The 15844-nt window shown below is 50.7% G+C and overlaps 1 protein-coding gene across 8 annotated transcripts; it reads right to left on the bottom strand.

Moving 5' to 3' along the window:
- Positions 1-375: 375 nt before the first annotated feature.
- Positions 376-15844, bottom strand: STOML1 (stomatin like 1). Of its 8 annotated transcripts, none has more exons than XR_011461689.1 (8): positions 15628-15844; positions 13938-14044; positions 12537-12686; positions 12035-12238; positions 8891-9086; positions 8222-8434; positions 1056-7700; positions 376-578 (listed from the first exon to the last, which is right to left on the bottom strand). XR_011461689.1 is itself a non-coding variant. In XM_005911193.2 (7 exons), the coding sequence occupies exons 1-7, from the start codon at positions 15758-15760 to the stop codon at positions 7507-7509; spliced, it is 1197 nt and encodes a 398-aa protein (XP_005911255.2). In that variant the 5' UTR covers positions 15761-15844; the 3' UTR covers positions 376-7506. The 8 variants fall into 8 exon arrangements, 6 of the variants coding, with proteins under 6 accessions (XP_005911255.2, XP_005911256.2, XP_070214756.1 ...); XR_011461690.1 differs by having other exon boundaries at positions 1309-7700; XM_005911193.2 differs by having other exon boundaries at positions 376-7700.

Raw genomic sequence — 15844 nt, 5'->3', positions numbered from 1 at the left:
CCAGGGAAGTCCTGCAACAAGTCCATTTTAAAAACCAGTTGCTGGTGCCTGTTATATGGTGGACACTGCCAATCTCTGGAAAGTCAGTGGAAGCACACTGGAGTCCCAGTCCAGGGGAAGAAGCTCCAGGCTGAGGACTGTGGTGGGCAAGTCCCTTTGATCCTCAGTCTCCTCCCTCTCCTTTTCTCCCCTCTTCACTCCTTTCCTCTCTCTCTCTCTCCAGCCTTTCTCCTGGCTGAGTGGCAGAGGATCTGGGGCAGCAGATGGGGAATATGCCCCCCTCTGCCCACCCCCACACAGTCCACACCCATCCCCACACAGTGGAGCCAGGCTAAGTGGAGCAACACAAAGCCAGAATTTTAAGACCCTCTTTATTCCATGCCAATCCCACTGCCCCACAGTCCCCACTGATGGAAAAGGAAGTCATGGGCTGGAGCCATGAGACACAGGTTCTGGGCCCAGTCCTGCCACAAATCCCTCTGGGAAGTCCTTCTGGGGACCTGCTGGTGCTCGGTCATCCCATCTGTGGACCAGTCATCTCTTGCTGTCCTGGTTGGGGGAGCTGGACTCCACTTGGCCTAGGATGGGAATCAAGAACCACTCACCAGGAGGAACCAGAAAATTTCTCCTCCCAGCTTCCACCCCTGCAATACACAAACCTCCCCAAGTCCCCACCACCTCATCACTCTCAATTTCATGATTTTTGGCTTGGAGGCCCCACCAAAGGGCTAACTCAGTGAGGCCTGTGTGAGTGACACAGTGACCATGATTTACCACTGGCACTTCTCTTCCTTGCAAACTGTTCAGTTAATAAACACCCCGGAGCTGCCGCCTACCCCAGCCCGCCCCCATGCGCACAGGAGTGCCAGAATCCTGGTCCCAGCCTTACTTCTTCCCTTCTTTCTCCAGGGCGAGGTGTCAATCTTTGTCCAGAGCTAATCCCATCAGGGCTCAGGATCCCATTCCCTTCTCTTCCTCTACAGTCTCTCTCTGCCTCTCTCTCTACTGGATCTTTCCCCATAATATCCTCTCTCTTTCACCTTAAAAATACCCACCTCCACGCTAGCCAATGCAATTATAAAAGGGAAAGCACTTTAAAGCACTGATATGAGGAGATGAGTTGTCAACATCCGACTGTATATTGAAGATGAAGTACTTTGAAGTACTATGAATAAAAATACAGTTAGTAAGGTAAGAATTAAGTTAGTAAGGTACAGAGCCCCTACAGAGCAGTAAATTGCACAGTGACTGGATAATATAATGAAGGGAAAGCCCCCGTTTATAGTAGTATCAGAAAAGATATAGTACCTGGGAATAAACTTTAAAAAAATGTTCAAGACCGTATGAACACTGCAAAACTTCTGAAGAACACTAAGAGAAAAAAAAAACCACATAAAAACATGCCAGTTCATGGACAGGAAGACTCAGTACCATAAACACTGTAATTATTTGAGTTATTTCACACATTTAATACGGTCTCCATAAAGATATAAACAATTTTTTGACCACTCTACTGGCAGGCAGGATCTTAGTTCCCCAATCATAAATGGAACCCAAGTTCCCTGTGTTGGGAGCAAAGAGTCTTAACCACTGGACCACCAACAAAAGTCCCCTAAACAATTACTGCTGCTGCTGCTAAGTCGCTTCAGTCATGTCCGACTCTGTGCAACCCCATAGACGGCAGCCCATCAGGCTCCACCGTCCCTGGGATTCTCCAGGCAAGGCTAGGGTAATTCTAAAGCTTATTTTAAAACAGCAACAAGAATAGGCAGGAAGAATTTCTTTTTTTTTTTTTTTTAATTTGGCTACGCTGGGTGGCGTCTAGGATCTTAGTTCTCAGACCAAGGAGTCAACCCACATCCTCGGCAGTGAAAGTGCTGAGTGGTTAAACACTGACTGCCAGGAAATTCCCAGGAAGACTGTCTTAAGAAGTATTAAAAAGAATTAATCTTATAGATATTCAACATTTTATGAAGCCTCAATAATTAAAACCACGTGGTCTTAGTGAACAGACAAATGGAACAGAACAGAAAACCCAGAGATAGATCCCAAGGCAAACAGAAATACACAGCACTGAAAAAAGTGTGGTTCTGTATATTTTATGCTCATTTAAATCCCAGGGGCTTTGTCAAACAATTACATGTAAAAAATAAAATAATGGAAGTACATGGAATTCCTTTATGATCTTAGAATGGAAGTTTTTCTTATGACTTAAAACCTAAAAGCCATAAAATAAAATATGTATTATTTCAAATACATCTGTCAAATTTCATGGGAAAATATCATAAGCAAAGTCAAACTACAAACAACAAATTGGGTTAAACATTTTTACAACTTATATCAAAAAGAACTAATCTCTCTAGTATAAAGAGTTCCAGATGTCAAAACAAAAATAGAAACAACCAACACTAAAAAAAAATACATGAAATAACATTTCACAGAAAAAGAAACACAAGAGCTCCTAAACATATTACAAAATTTCAACTTTACACAAAATAAGAGACATGAAAAATTTCAAGTTTTGAGGTAATTCAATGGGGAAAATATACCTTTTCAGCAAGAAGTGCTGGATACCCACATGGGGGGCGGGGGGGTGGGGGGTGGGGAGGGGCACTGGGGGAAACGTCTCAGCCTTTTATCTCATACCATATACAAAAAGTAACTCAAAGTGGATCAGGCCTAAAAGTACTAAAAAAAAAAAAGTACTTCTAAAAGTTTATAGATTCAGCTAGTACTTTAAGGCACTGTGGCTAAAAGTACTAGAAAACACAGGGGGAAATCTTCAAGACCTTCAGCAAAGATGAGCAAAGACTTTCAGGAAAGGATACAAAACCTCTCACCATGAAAAAATTATAGGCATTTCCCTGGTGGTCCAGTGGTTAAGAATCCACCGTGTTATGCAGGTTTGATCCCGCACACGCTTTATGGAGCAACTAAGACCACGAGCAGCAGTTACTGAAGCTAGCCCACTCTGGAGCCTACACCCCACAACCACTGAGCCTGAGTGCCACGACTAAGGAGTCTGTGCCCTGCAAGGACCCCTCATGACAATGAGGACCCCATCCCTGTGTCCCAACCAAGAGCTGACACAAATACATATATAAATACTTAAAAAAGTATAGACTAACTTCATCAAAATTAAAATCTATTGCTTTAAAAAATAAATCATTAAGAAGTTAGAAAGCCGAGCTACAGTCTGGGAGAAAATATTTCAAATACCTGCTGAAAGACATGTATCCAGGATTTACTAAGAACTCTTAGAACTAATATGAATATTATACCAATAAGATAAAGCCAGATTTTAAAGTGGGAAAAAAATTTGACAGATACTTCACAAAAAAAGACATATACCCAATGAGCACCCTAAAAGGGCTCAAAGTCATCAGGCAGACCCACTGGAAATGACTGACAACACCAAGTGTTGGCACAACCATCCTGGAATTGGTTTGGCAGTTTCTAGAGCCAGAAGTTTTACTCCTTAGTATTTACGCAAATGAAAACATATATCCATACAAAGACTCATACACAGATAGATGTCCAGAGAAGCTTTGATAATCAAAACTGAAAACTACTCAATGTCCATCAACAGGTGAATATGCAAACTGTACCTCTATCCATACAACAGAGTATCACTAACAACAGAAAAAGAGCAAACCATGGGTACACATAATAACACAGACGATTCAAAAGCTCTACAGAAAGAAGCTAGACACAGAAGGATATACATGGCATGGTTTCACTTGTATGAAATTCTAGAAATGTGAAATTTAATCAGCAGTTGTTAGAAAGCAGATGGATCAGTGGTGACTGGGCCTGGGGGTGGGGGTGGGGGTGGGGAGACTGAGATTGAATGGGAAGGGATACAGGGAACCACGTGAGTTGATGGAAACGTTCTATATCTTGATTCTGGTGGGTAGTGGTTACATGGTGTTCCATTTGTCAAAGTGCATTTAAAATGGGTGCATTTTATGCACCAACCAAAAGACACAGACTGGCTAGGTGGATGAAAACATATGTATGTATACCCCCCAAACTGTATGTAATTATTTTATATTCTTAGATTAATCATGTTTCCATATGGCTTGCAATATAATTATCATTTATCTGGCTACTTAGTGTGAAAAATGGTAAACATCTTTTACTATTAAAAAATGAATGCATTTTATCCTATTACCTGTTAAAAAGGTAAATTCTGTGCTTTTTATCTGGTACTGAAAAGAAACCCTGTGCTTTTGCTGGAATGGAAAATCCAAACCTTAAAAAGCAATAAACAATTGAACAACTTTTTAAAAAGTTGAACTTTTTTATTTACTTTTTCACTGAGATGAGCTTTTTCATTTACTGGACTGTCAAAAAATTCCAGAGTTTAATAACACATTGTGTTGGCGTGGCTGCGAGGAAAAACAGACTCTCACTTACTGATGATGGGAATGTAAATTAGAATAATCCCTAAAGAAGGCATTTGGGCAATATTAAACTATAAATGCTTTGACCTAGCAATTTCCTTTCTAGGACTTTATCCCACAGATGAACTTCAACCACAATAGCATATGTGAAAGGTTATTACTGCATGATTGTTTGAAATAGCAAAACACACAAAAATAATCTGAATGTCTATCAATCCAAACCAGGTAAAATAAACTATGAAACACCCATACAACTGAATCCTATGTAACTATTCATATAAAACTGAATAGGGAAAGTCTAGGTATGCAAATATGGGAAGATTCTCAAGCACAATGTTAAGTGAACAAATTAACATTGTATTTGCTATGCTGCCATTTCTGTAAAAAAAAAAAAAAAAATCCCAGAGAATAATATATGTGGATTTTCTTGTAAGTGTTATGTTTTTAAAACTCCAACTTCATTTTTTTTGGCTGTGTAGCACAGCATGTGGGATCTTAGCGCCCTGGCCAGGGGCTGAACCTGCACCCTCGGCAGTGGAAGCACAGAGTCTTAACCAGTGGGCCACCAGGGAAATCCCCAAAGCCTAGCTTCTGGAAGAAGAACTTGGAGACTAATACCAGAGGATATCTGTTTGAAACTACGTGGATGGAGTCAAGAGTATGAGGAACAATTTTCATAGCTTGCCTTTTTAAACTTTTCTCTTCAACATTAAATACTTATTAAAAAATAATATCAGAATAATACATTATATATAGAAAAGCATCACGTAACTGTTTTAGTTATCATTCTTCTTCGGGTTACCTTGGGGAAACAAATACAGGAAGTGTCTAATGCAGTAGAGGGGCGTAGCTGGCAGGCAGTATCAGTTACTACTACAAAATCCCTGCACACATCCCCGCCTCAGACTTTAGGTCCCAGTTCCCCAAATCGGAGGTGTCTGCTACCCTTCCTGTGGCCTCACAGGGACTCTCCCCTCTGCCAAGTGTCTCCCCCATTTCCTTTCTTCTCTCATCTCCATGTAAACTGTGAGTCTTGGGCATCAACTCCTCAGAAAGCTTTCTCTGATGGACACCCTTTCCTCCCCCGCCCCCTCACACCCTGGCCCCATTAGGTGCCCCTCGCTGCACCCCAACCCCCAGGGACTGCAGAGTCTGCTGGGTCCTCTGAAGCCCAGAGGCCTTGAGCCTGTGGGCTCCCTGTCCTGGAGCGCTGGCCTCGCCAAGGAATGAGTTCCCCTCGATGGGATGAGGGCATTAACAGCTGGCAGCAGATTCTGCTTTCCACCCACACAGACATCTATAAGTTTCAGTTTCCCCTGGTGATGCTGCTCCTCTGACACACACAAAGAAAATCTGAGTTTCGATTTCCCTTAAGCTCTCACGAGGAAGGCGCTGGGGCTTCCCCTCTCATCCTGTGGGGTGCTGTGTGCAGCAGAAGCGGAAGAACAACGATGGATGGCTCAGGCACGAAGCTCGAGGTCCAGCACGGAGGGCGGACACTCACACAAGAACAGTAACAGAAACAGTGGGCAATGGGCACGAAGACAGCCCCGAAGCAGTGGGGGAGCCCAGGCCCCCGGGGCTCACGGGCGGTGGGGATTGGAGGGAAGGCTTTTGAACAGGCGTCCCCAGCTGGGCGGCCTCCAGAGCAGTGGAGAGAGGGACAGGGAGGGGTCAGCAGCCTGGGCTCTGGCCCTTCAGGGAGGGGCCCTGGGGCTGAAACCTGAACCCAGTGGCAGCTTGGTCTACTCCAGGAGGACCTACAAGAGGAGGGCCAAGGCGGGCACTGGCAGGAACCAAAGGGTAAACTGGATGGAGCCTGGTGCCAAGGCAGTTGGACAGGGCCCTGTCAGGGAAGGCTTGGTGCCAGAGGACAAGCCAGAGGCTGTTCCTCAAAGAGGAGGCTCGAATTTCTGTGGGTTTCTTTTTCACAAGCCTCTCTAGGATGTGAGATTCATTCCTTAGAACTCAAGATGTCTAAGGCCCTCATTCTCTGGGGTCCCTGGGGTTTGAGCCGGACCAATGGGGAAACAGTGACCAGGCGTACAGCAGGAGGGGCAGGTGACGGCAGCTCCATCTCCCCTCGAGTGTGACAGGAGGCCCTGCCCTTCGCTGGGTGAACAGTTTGCCCGACACCCACATCCTTCCTGCAAACCTCTCCCCAGACTATAAGAGGAACAGAGTGCCTGCTCCTGCCTGCTTTCAGGCCCTCGTCAGGAAGGGGAACTGTGGGTGATTCCAGAGCACTGTTGGGGCTCGGGTCACCCTTCAGGGCCTGGGTCCCAGGCTGGCAGCACGGACATCACCTCGGAGCCCTCTTCCCCACCCCCATGACCCCTATGTCTCTCCAGATACATTGTAAACAGCACATTTATTTGAGGTTTTCAAACCTCTGGTAAGAAGCACAGGAACAGCAGGGCTCTCTGTCATGCTGCCCTGGCCCCAGCCCATCGGGCATGCAAGACTGAGGCTGGGAGATGAGTCAAGACACCCTCAGGAGCAGGGCCAGGGAGACGCCGCCCTGCCCCCCTTCTCCCCCCACCCTCCCCCACCCCAGTCTGGGCCTGGACTGCAATCAGCAAGGCAGACCGAGCCCAATCTCAGATCCCTCCCAATGCAGGGACCTCTGCTTGGTCCCTTCTCTCTCCCTCCCCGAGCTGCTCTGATCCCCCTCTCTAACCCCCTCTTCTGGAACTTGGAGCCTGAGTCACATGCAGAGCTCCCTCAAACCAGGACCAAACCAGCTGCTGTTGGGTTGTTTCCGTCAGCCCCTCCTCTCCAGCCAGGTCGCCAGAGGAGCAGGGCAGGCCTGGCTCTCCTGTCACTGCCTGTGTACCCAGTTCAGGCAGGGCACTCGGCAGGGGACCAGGATAGCAAACACTTGCTGAGAGAACCGCTGTGGATGAGAAGGGCAGGGCTGCCTGACTCAGCCTCTCCTAGCTCCAGTGTCTCCCAGCCTCCACTCACTGTCTCCCACTGGGTCTGACACTCCTCAGGGCTTCAACAATCCAAGGTGCAGTGCCAGGGCCTCCGCCTCCAAGATGTCTCCCTGGCTTGGTGCCCGGCTCGGGGCCAGGCTACTGACAGGCAGCCAAACCTGCTACTTCAAGGCCTTGAGGACAGCCTCCAGCTTCATGGCCACGGCCAGGTCGCCCTTCACCTTCAACCGCCCACTCATGTAGGCCCCCAGGGGCCGCAATTCCCTGCACAACAGGGACCGCAGGTCCTCCTCAGACAGCTCCACCACCACGTCGGGGATGACATCAGGCATTCCGCGTCCCACCCTCCCTTGCCCTGTGGGGAGAAAGAAAAGTGAGAATCAGTGGGGCGACAGCAATGCTACAGTGGGCAGAAGAGGTCAGCACGTCCCACTGGGAAGGGTGGGAAGAGTGGCTAAGAGCTCAGGTGCTAATACCCAGGGTTCAAGTCCTACTGACTGTGTGACCACTCAGAGCCTTAGTTTCCAAACTGGTGAGATGAGGATGCTAATAATCACTAAGTCACAGGTTTATGATGAGAAGTAGGTGACATGATGCGCAAAATGCGCTCAGACAGAGCCTGGCACGAACAGGCCTGCAACGCGTGCAGGGCTCTTAGTCCAGGCAGCTGGGCCAGCCGGGAGGTCCTGCTCATGGGGATGGGACAGGGAGCCCAAGGCCTGGGCATCACTGCCTGCAGATGGCATCTGAGCTCCTGACAGCTGTGGGTTTGCCTAAACTGCTGGCAGGAGCAGGGCCTGGTCTGAAAAGGACCACAGGTGGTGGGGCTGCGAGCAGCCCCAGCGGGGAAGGAGAGGGCAGGGAGGGCAGCGGCACCTGCAGTGAGATCCAGGAAATAGATGCTCTGGGGGCCGCTGGGCAGGATGACGTTGAACTGGTAGCAGGCCCCGACCTGGCTGACCAGGGCCTCGGACAGGATGGGCTTCAGAGCCATCAGCAGCCCCTCGGCCACAGGCTGCTTGGGGCTGGGCCCGGCACCCCCGTGAGGGGCAGACGGCTCAACCTCGCTCACCATCTCCAAGGTATCTGCTGGTGGTGGAAACGGGATGGGGGAGGGAGGCAGAGAGAAGGAAGTCAGTGCGCTGCCAAGGTCAGGATGATGGTGGCCCCCGTGCCTTCACAGCGCTCTCTCTTACATCCCCTGCAGCCTGCGTTCAGTTTCCTCCTATGCTAAGAGGCTGCCCTTGAGTTTCTAGCCATAACCCCAACCCCCTTCTCTAAATCACTCCAGCCTTGAGTCTTAAACCCTCTTCCGGATGCTGTTGCTTCCTCCCATGGAGGCTCCCAAAGGCCTCCGCACGCTCAAGACTCTTCTCATTACCTTAGTTCTGGTCAGCTCTAGAATCGGGGTGGCTGGAACAGCCGGGCAGGGTGTGCACTGCACAAGGCGCTTGGTTAAAGGAACAAAAGGCAAAGCTCAATCTGTGCTGGACACGAAGCTGAACGCCCGGCGGGGGGAACCACCCTTTCCCTGAGGCTCCTCACCTGGTCCAGGGCGCGGGGCACCTCCTGCCACTGAAGGCACACTGCCTCCCAGGAAGTGGAGGGCCAGCTGCTGCAGGGTGCTGTCCAGGCTGGGCCCTGCTGGGCTGTCCTGGGGCGGCTGGAGCACGGCCTCCACTGCCAGCTCCACACGGTCCACCTCCAGCCCCCAGGCCCTGGTCACATCGTTGATCTCCAGCTGGAGGAAGTGTGGGGAAACATGGCACTCATTCCACAAAGGTCCCATCCAGAGCACCTTCTTTAGGCAGGTTGGTATGGCCACGGTGACTCATGAGGTACCAGGCCAGCCCTTGAGAAGTGCCCAGCCTGGACGGAGGCAGAGGGCAATTACAACGCAGCCATGGGAAGTTGTAGTGTGCACCAGGGGAGGGTGTGGGGCAGGGAGGAAGGGGTGATGCTAGGAGGAGGAGGAGGAGTTATCCAGGTGAAGGGGCATGAAGGAGGACCCTTCCAGACAACAGGAACAGCATGTGACGAAGCCCAGAGAGGAGCACCTCAAACCTTTGGGGAACTGCGAGTAACCACAGCTCCACGCAGCCGGACCCTCAAGTGCGGGCTGGGACACTGGAGACAGCCAAGGGGGCAGAGGTGGCTGCTCTCTCTCATTTGGACTTACTCGGAGGCACAAGGGGCCCCCGAGAGGAGTTTAGCAGCAAAGTGACAGAGCAGTCTTCCTAGCTGCAAAGATTCTCTTGGCTGCTATGTGGACGCTGGACTGGAGGGGTTGAGGATGGAGGGAGACCAGGTAGGATGGTGTTTCAAACTGCAGGCAAAAGTTACACAGACGCAGTGTCAGGCAGAGGCGGCTTTGAGCCGAGACACATGGCGGAGGGGCACAGCTCTTAGACTCTAAGCTACAGAGGACACCAGAGAAAAGGCACCACTGGGCTTCTCGGCTGCCTGAGCGTGCGAAAAGAGGAAGGGTGGTGAGGAGCTGGGGGAGCCAGGTTTCTGATGAGGGTTCTTGCACAGATCATGAGTGTGGGCATTCACCCAGAAAGCACACAGAGAGGAAGGCACAGATGTGGGGGTGGGAGGGAAGGAATGATGAGCATTCCTTTAGGGAAGGAATAAGGTATTTTTAAATACATTAAGCTTGAGGTGTCTATGGGACAGCCAACTACAACTGGGAAAGTAGGTCCAGGAAGCAGGACAGAATGGGACTGGATCAGAGTGTCGTGAATAATTAGTGTCCAGAAGTAGCAAACAGCCCCAGGGGGATCACAAGGGAAAAGAGACCACTGAGGGAAACCTGGAAACAGGAGGACAGGGAGTAACCAGGAGTGTGGAATAACGGAATTCAGAGGAAACAGGGGATCCAATCATAAGACAAGGACGCGCCCATCGAGTCCAAGGCCGCCTCCAGGTGACTTGAGGAAGGACTGAGAAGTGCTCCCGTGCTGGCAAGAGGGAGGTCACTGTGGGGTCGGCAGTGACGTCAGTCTTAGGAGCCTAGGGGAGCCTAGAGTAACAACAGGAAAGGAGGAAGGAAAGGGAAGAGAGGGGTGAAGAGCTAGAAGGGGTGTGGGACAAAGGGAGAGCATGCAGAAAGGCAAGAAGAGGATGAGCGGAGGGAGGGAGCCGAGTCCTGGGCCCTGAGCACTGGGCAGTGCAGAGGAACCAGATGCTTCCAGGAAGGCAGGAAAACAGCACAGAGGTAGATGAGCTTCAAGGGGTGACCACTGGAGGAAGCTGGAAGAGTTCTCACCCTAGAGCGTTTTCTCCGAGGATCATGAGAAAGGCCTGCTGCAGAGGGCTGGGTAGGGGTGGGGCCGGCAGTAGGGGCCGGGAGGAGTAAAGCAGCAGGCACAAGTGGGTAAGCAGCTAAGAGGGCCCAGCAAGGGAGAGGTGGGAAGCGTGCAATCCCTCCAGGTGCAAAACAGGCAGATGGAAGACTGAAAATGAGAGACGGATGTCTGAACCAGGCCTCGCCGAAGGTGGTGGATTTCCTGAAATTTGATTTTATCCAGGTGCTGAATCCACTTTGCCAGGAGCTAAGTCAGTCTGGGTAACGGCCCTAAAGGACTCTAATGCCCTGGTATGGGACTCACACCCCCAAATGGCCTCTCTTGGCTTTGTTGTACCAAAGTAATGTGCAGCAAGGCCAAGAACAAAGGCCAAGAACAAAATCTGATTTGTGTAAGACCAAGCAGTGGACTGGAGGGCAGGGGCAGGTGATCTGGCTCTGGCCCAGCTCTGCCCTTGACCACGGCTCTTAGGGGCAAGTCAAATAACCTCTGAGCCTTGATTTCCTTCCTCCAAAACAAAAGAGTGATACTAGCCTTTGTGCAGCAAAATGCAAAGCTGAGATACACTGAGGCAGCCAAAATGCTATGCGTGTAAGAAGTATTGTTACTATCACAAATAGAATTTTCTTGGGAATTTCAGCCAGTTGATTTATTTCCTGAAGGGACTGGAACCTCCAGGAATGGCATTACCCACTCCCTTCCCTGCCCTCTAACCCTGGGGAAGGCAGAGCCTAGAGGAACGAGGAGAAACTTCACCCATGGTCCCCTGCCAGGACATGGGAGAAAGCCTGAGGTGAGCATGGGAGCAGGTGACTTGCCGTCACATGTGTATTTCAACCCCTCTTGTCACAGGAGGGATCTGAGGTGAATTCCAATGTAACTGCTCACACTCAGACAAGAGGCAGCAAAAAGACCCAGAACAAAGAACACAAAACCACAAAAATGCACATGCTGCCTTGGGGAGCATGGAATTCCCCAGAAGGTGACTGGGCCAGGAAGGCCCCTGCTCCTGTCACCCACCTGCCTGCCCAGGAGTCCGCTCAGAGCCCCTGAGGCCCAGCGTTGTCATGGCAATGCCTGCAGGGCAGTGAAGAGTGAAACCTCGGGCAGTCAGTGGCAAGACTCAAGGCCACTCCCCTGGCCCAGCCCCTTTACTTCTCAGGCCCGGTTTGCCCAAGATCGCTATGGTCTGTGCCCATCTTCCATTCCTCAGCTGACAGTCCCACCAAGACCACTGACTCTTCACAAGTTATTACACTCTTGGGACACCAGGTAAACTAAGGCCCAGAGTGATCTGGTGCTATGCTAAAGTGCCCCAGCAGGCAGAGCCCGGCCCGTATGCCAGCCACGGAACTCTGCCTGGTGCAGAGCTGCCTACCAGGAGTTGGTCGCTGATCTTGAGCTTCTCCATCTGGATCTCTCGAAGGGGCCTCTTGAGCAGGGCCTTGGTCATGGCATTCTGGGCTGTCATGCGTGTGGCTGTGTTCAGGTCCTTCACTGTCATCACCGACAGTACTGGGTCCCAGATGCGGAACTGGACGTCGGCCCCCACGGACAGCACAGCCCCATCCTTAGAGGCCAACTGTTAGGAGAGGCCAGGAAAGAGGGGCAGGGGCTGCAGGGAGGCCAGGCCCACTGAGACCACCTAACCTGACCCACTTGCCTGGCCACTGGCTCCTCGAGAACAAAATGGTAACCCCAAGTGCAGGGGTTCGATATATAGAGCAAGGATGTCCTCCCAGCCTCCCTCCTCCTTTTTCTGGTGTCTTCCCCACCCCTCAGCCCTGATGGCTACTCGCAGGCCAAGGTACTGACATCCACAACACACCTAGCACAAGCTCCCCACTCCCTCTATCCAGGGGAGCCAAGAAGCCCCTCACCTTGCAGGGAGGAACACTGAAGGCTCGTGTCCTCAGATCTACCCTCTGAAAAGAGTCGATGAAGGGCAGGAGCAGAACCATACCGGGTCCTTGAGGGGTTCGGATCCGGCCCAGTCGAAACACGATCATGCGCTCATAGGTGGGCACGATCTGCTCGTAATAGCAAGGGAAAGGGTCAAAAGCACTGAGCTGATGCTGACAATTATGTCTGCCCAGGTCTTTCCCCCACGTCTCTCCCCCAGGTTCAGGGTCAGGGATCCTTAGCTCTGTTTCCAGATGAAAAAAACCAAGCTCTGAGAGGTTAACTGACTTGCTTAAAAACCACAAAGCCCCCAAGTGAAACAGGCAAGATTTGAAGGCAGTTCTGAGTAACTCCAAAAGCCATGCTCTCAACTACGATACTGTACTGACTTGATTGTCTGTGAAACCTTTTACCTATGTGGTCTAAAGCTAAACATAACTCAAACCAGGAAACTGTCTGCCCTTGTCTTAGTCAAGGGATAAGCTGGGCTGCTCTAATAGTGACCCTGAGGGAAGGGCTTTGCCAGCTTCAGGTTCCTGGAGTCCTCAAGGAAGGAAATATACCCAAATTGAGAAATGAAGGCTGAGAGAGGCAGTGACTTGCCTAAGGCCACATGATATTTGTTTCAGTGGCAGCTTTAGGATTAGGGTTTAGGGTCTTCTAAGGAAGGACTCCCTTGCAGACCACCCAAACCCTAAACTTTCCAGAGATAGTGACTGTTGTCTGGGGCTGCATGAGGGTCAGCTTCCACCTCCACTGCAGCTCTCAGGTGTGAGCATCTACTCTAGCTCATCCTTTCCCTTCTGCCCCATCCCTTGCTGAAAACAAGGCTGAAATTCCTTTTACTCATCACTTGCTGGGCCAGGTTGAGTGTTTTTCATTTCTAACTTAGCCTAACCCAAAAGGAAGAAGATATTTGTGTGTACCTTAACACCTGTGTTCAGACCCCTAAACTTGGGCATTTGGGAAGACTTGTTTCTGTCACTTACTGGCTCCCAGTAAAGTTGAGCCTCAGTTTCCTCATCTGAAAGCTGAGAATGAACAATTCTTGTCCAGCCCATTTCACAGTGTTAGTTGCTCAGTCATGTCCGACTCTTTGCGACCCCATGGACTGTAACCCACCAAGATCCTCTGTCTATGGAATTTTCTAGGCAAGAATACTGGAGTGGAGTGCCATTCCCTTCTCCAGGAGATCTTCCCAACCCAGGAAATGAACCCAGGACTCCTGCATTGCGGGCAGATTCTTTACCATCTGCGCCCATTTCACAGAGGTGTGATAATACTTAGAGGAAGTGGGCAGAGGATGGGAAATTCATGCACCAATGTTAAAGCTCTCAGTGTGGCCCAACCACTCTGGGGACTGACCCAGCCGGCCTTACCTTCAGGGCAAACCAACCAGAAATGGGGAAGGTCAGCAGTAGCAGCAAGAACCCCAGGAAACTGATAAGGCCATGGCAGAAGCAGGAGGGCCAGCTCTGAGGTGCATCTGGGGACAAGAGAGCAGAGACAGTCAAGAAATGCCAACTGCGTCTGGCATGACAGCTGCCGGCTGAGTGAACTCAGTCAAGTGCACCTTTTTGCCCACCTTCCCTTTCAGTGGCTCCTTCCTTCTCAGAGCTAAGATGTTCTTTCCTAACTCACAGTGTTTCATTTCACTGGAGTGCCCTAAAGACCATCAAATACTTGCCTTGCCTAATACTAACTCCGTATCTGTGGGCAGGAGCTAGTTAAGGGCTGTTCCTTCCTCCCACATATCAGAATCAATTTGTTCCAAGTCCCAACCTCACAAAGCCCATTCTCTGCTAGGCAGCAGTCATTGGAACTGAGAAGTTAATCACAGGACAGCTCCGCTCTCCTCACTGGGCTGAGCAGGAGTCAATCCTTTTGTCTGATTTAAACCGCCTCCCACTTCTGGTAAACCCAGGAGGAACTCAGCATCTGTAAACAAATGCTAGGTTGAACTGAATGCTGCTGGCTTAACACCTCCTCCACTATTGGCTGGAAGTGTGCTTTCAGTTTGGAGGTAATGCGTTAACCAAAAGAGGTAAAGCGTCAATGGCTCTTAAACAGATGCCAGAGATGAGGGCTAAGATGTTCTTTCTTAGCTTACAATTTATTCTTCACCACACTTTAATGTTCTAATGACCGTCAAAATGCACGCTTCACTTGAAGGAGCTTCAGAAGAGAGGTGGGGGAGGGGGACTAGGAAGGAAAGACTTGGCTGAAGCACAGGTCCCTGCTCCTGGTGAATGAGAACCCCAGGATGGGGTTGAAAGCTGAGAAAATCCCAGGATCTTGGGGATCCTCTCCCAACCCTGAACTGGAAGCAGACAGAATCCTCTGCTCCACACTTCCAGGAACACCACACCCTTTGGGTTCTCTGAGCACCGGAATACTAAATCTCTTTTCCTGCTTCTTTCTGACCCATGTGGCCCCAGCAGGAAAAGAACTCTTGGATAGGGGCAGCTCTCATTACAGGGAGTCACAGAAGGGCCGAATCCTCTGGGGTTTGGTTGTCAGCCTGAGGCATGTGGGATCTGACCTCTGGGTCAAGGGAATTACTCAAGGCTTTGGAGAAAAACAGGGCCTGGGAAGACACGACAGGCATCTAAGGGCCTTCCTTTTTGGCCTGCGCATCTCCACCAGGAAACCGGCAGATACTCAAGTTTGAGAAATCTAGGTGTCCCCTGAGGTGAAGATTCTGCCACTTCTCGGCGACCAGGTGCTCTTGGCGTGCTGGTGACCTCCTATATCTTGACCTTAGTTTCTTTCTGGGCAAAATGGAAACCTGAAACCTTTGGGCTGATAAATGCCAAGAAGAAATGAGGTGGGGCAAGGCTTCTTTGAAGATGAGAGAGCTCCAGTGCTGCCGCCCCGTAGCTCTAAGAAGGGCGGATGGGCGGTAGTGTCCCAGCGCCTGATCCAAGCCCTTCTCCACATCGTGGAAAACCCCTCTCGGTCCCTCCTCTTAGGCTGCGAGGACGCAAGACACGCTGACTCCCGAGAGGCAGAGAGTTCGGGGGTGCCTGCTGATCTCCCTCGGATCCGCTGCGCTGGGCGGCCACTCACCGGCCCCCGGCCCCACGCCGCCCGGCTCCGGGGACAAGCAGCCCTTCTGCGAGCCCAGGAAGCCGAAGCTTGATTGCTGGAAACGGTCAAAGTCCCCCAAAGGCAGCGCCCGATACCCAGACCTGCTAAGCATGGTTCCCAACAGAGAGCACGCCCCGCGCCCCAGGGAAGTGCGGGGCTTGACCAGCCAGCCGCTACACTGCCCCGCCCCCGCTGG

The sequence above is a fragment of the Bos mutus genome, chromosome 21 (genome assembly GCF_027580195.1).
Source record: "Bos mutus isolate GX-2022 chromosome 21, NWIPB_WYAK_1.1, whole genome shotgun sequence".
Lineage (NCBI taxonomy): Eukaryota > Metazoa > Chordata > Mammalia > Artiodactyla > Bovidae > Bos > Bos mutus.
Note: the sequence above shows the minus strand (reverse complement) of the source record. Positions and strands in the feature narration are given on the sequence as shown.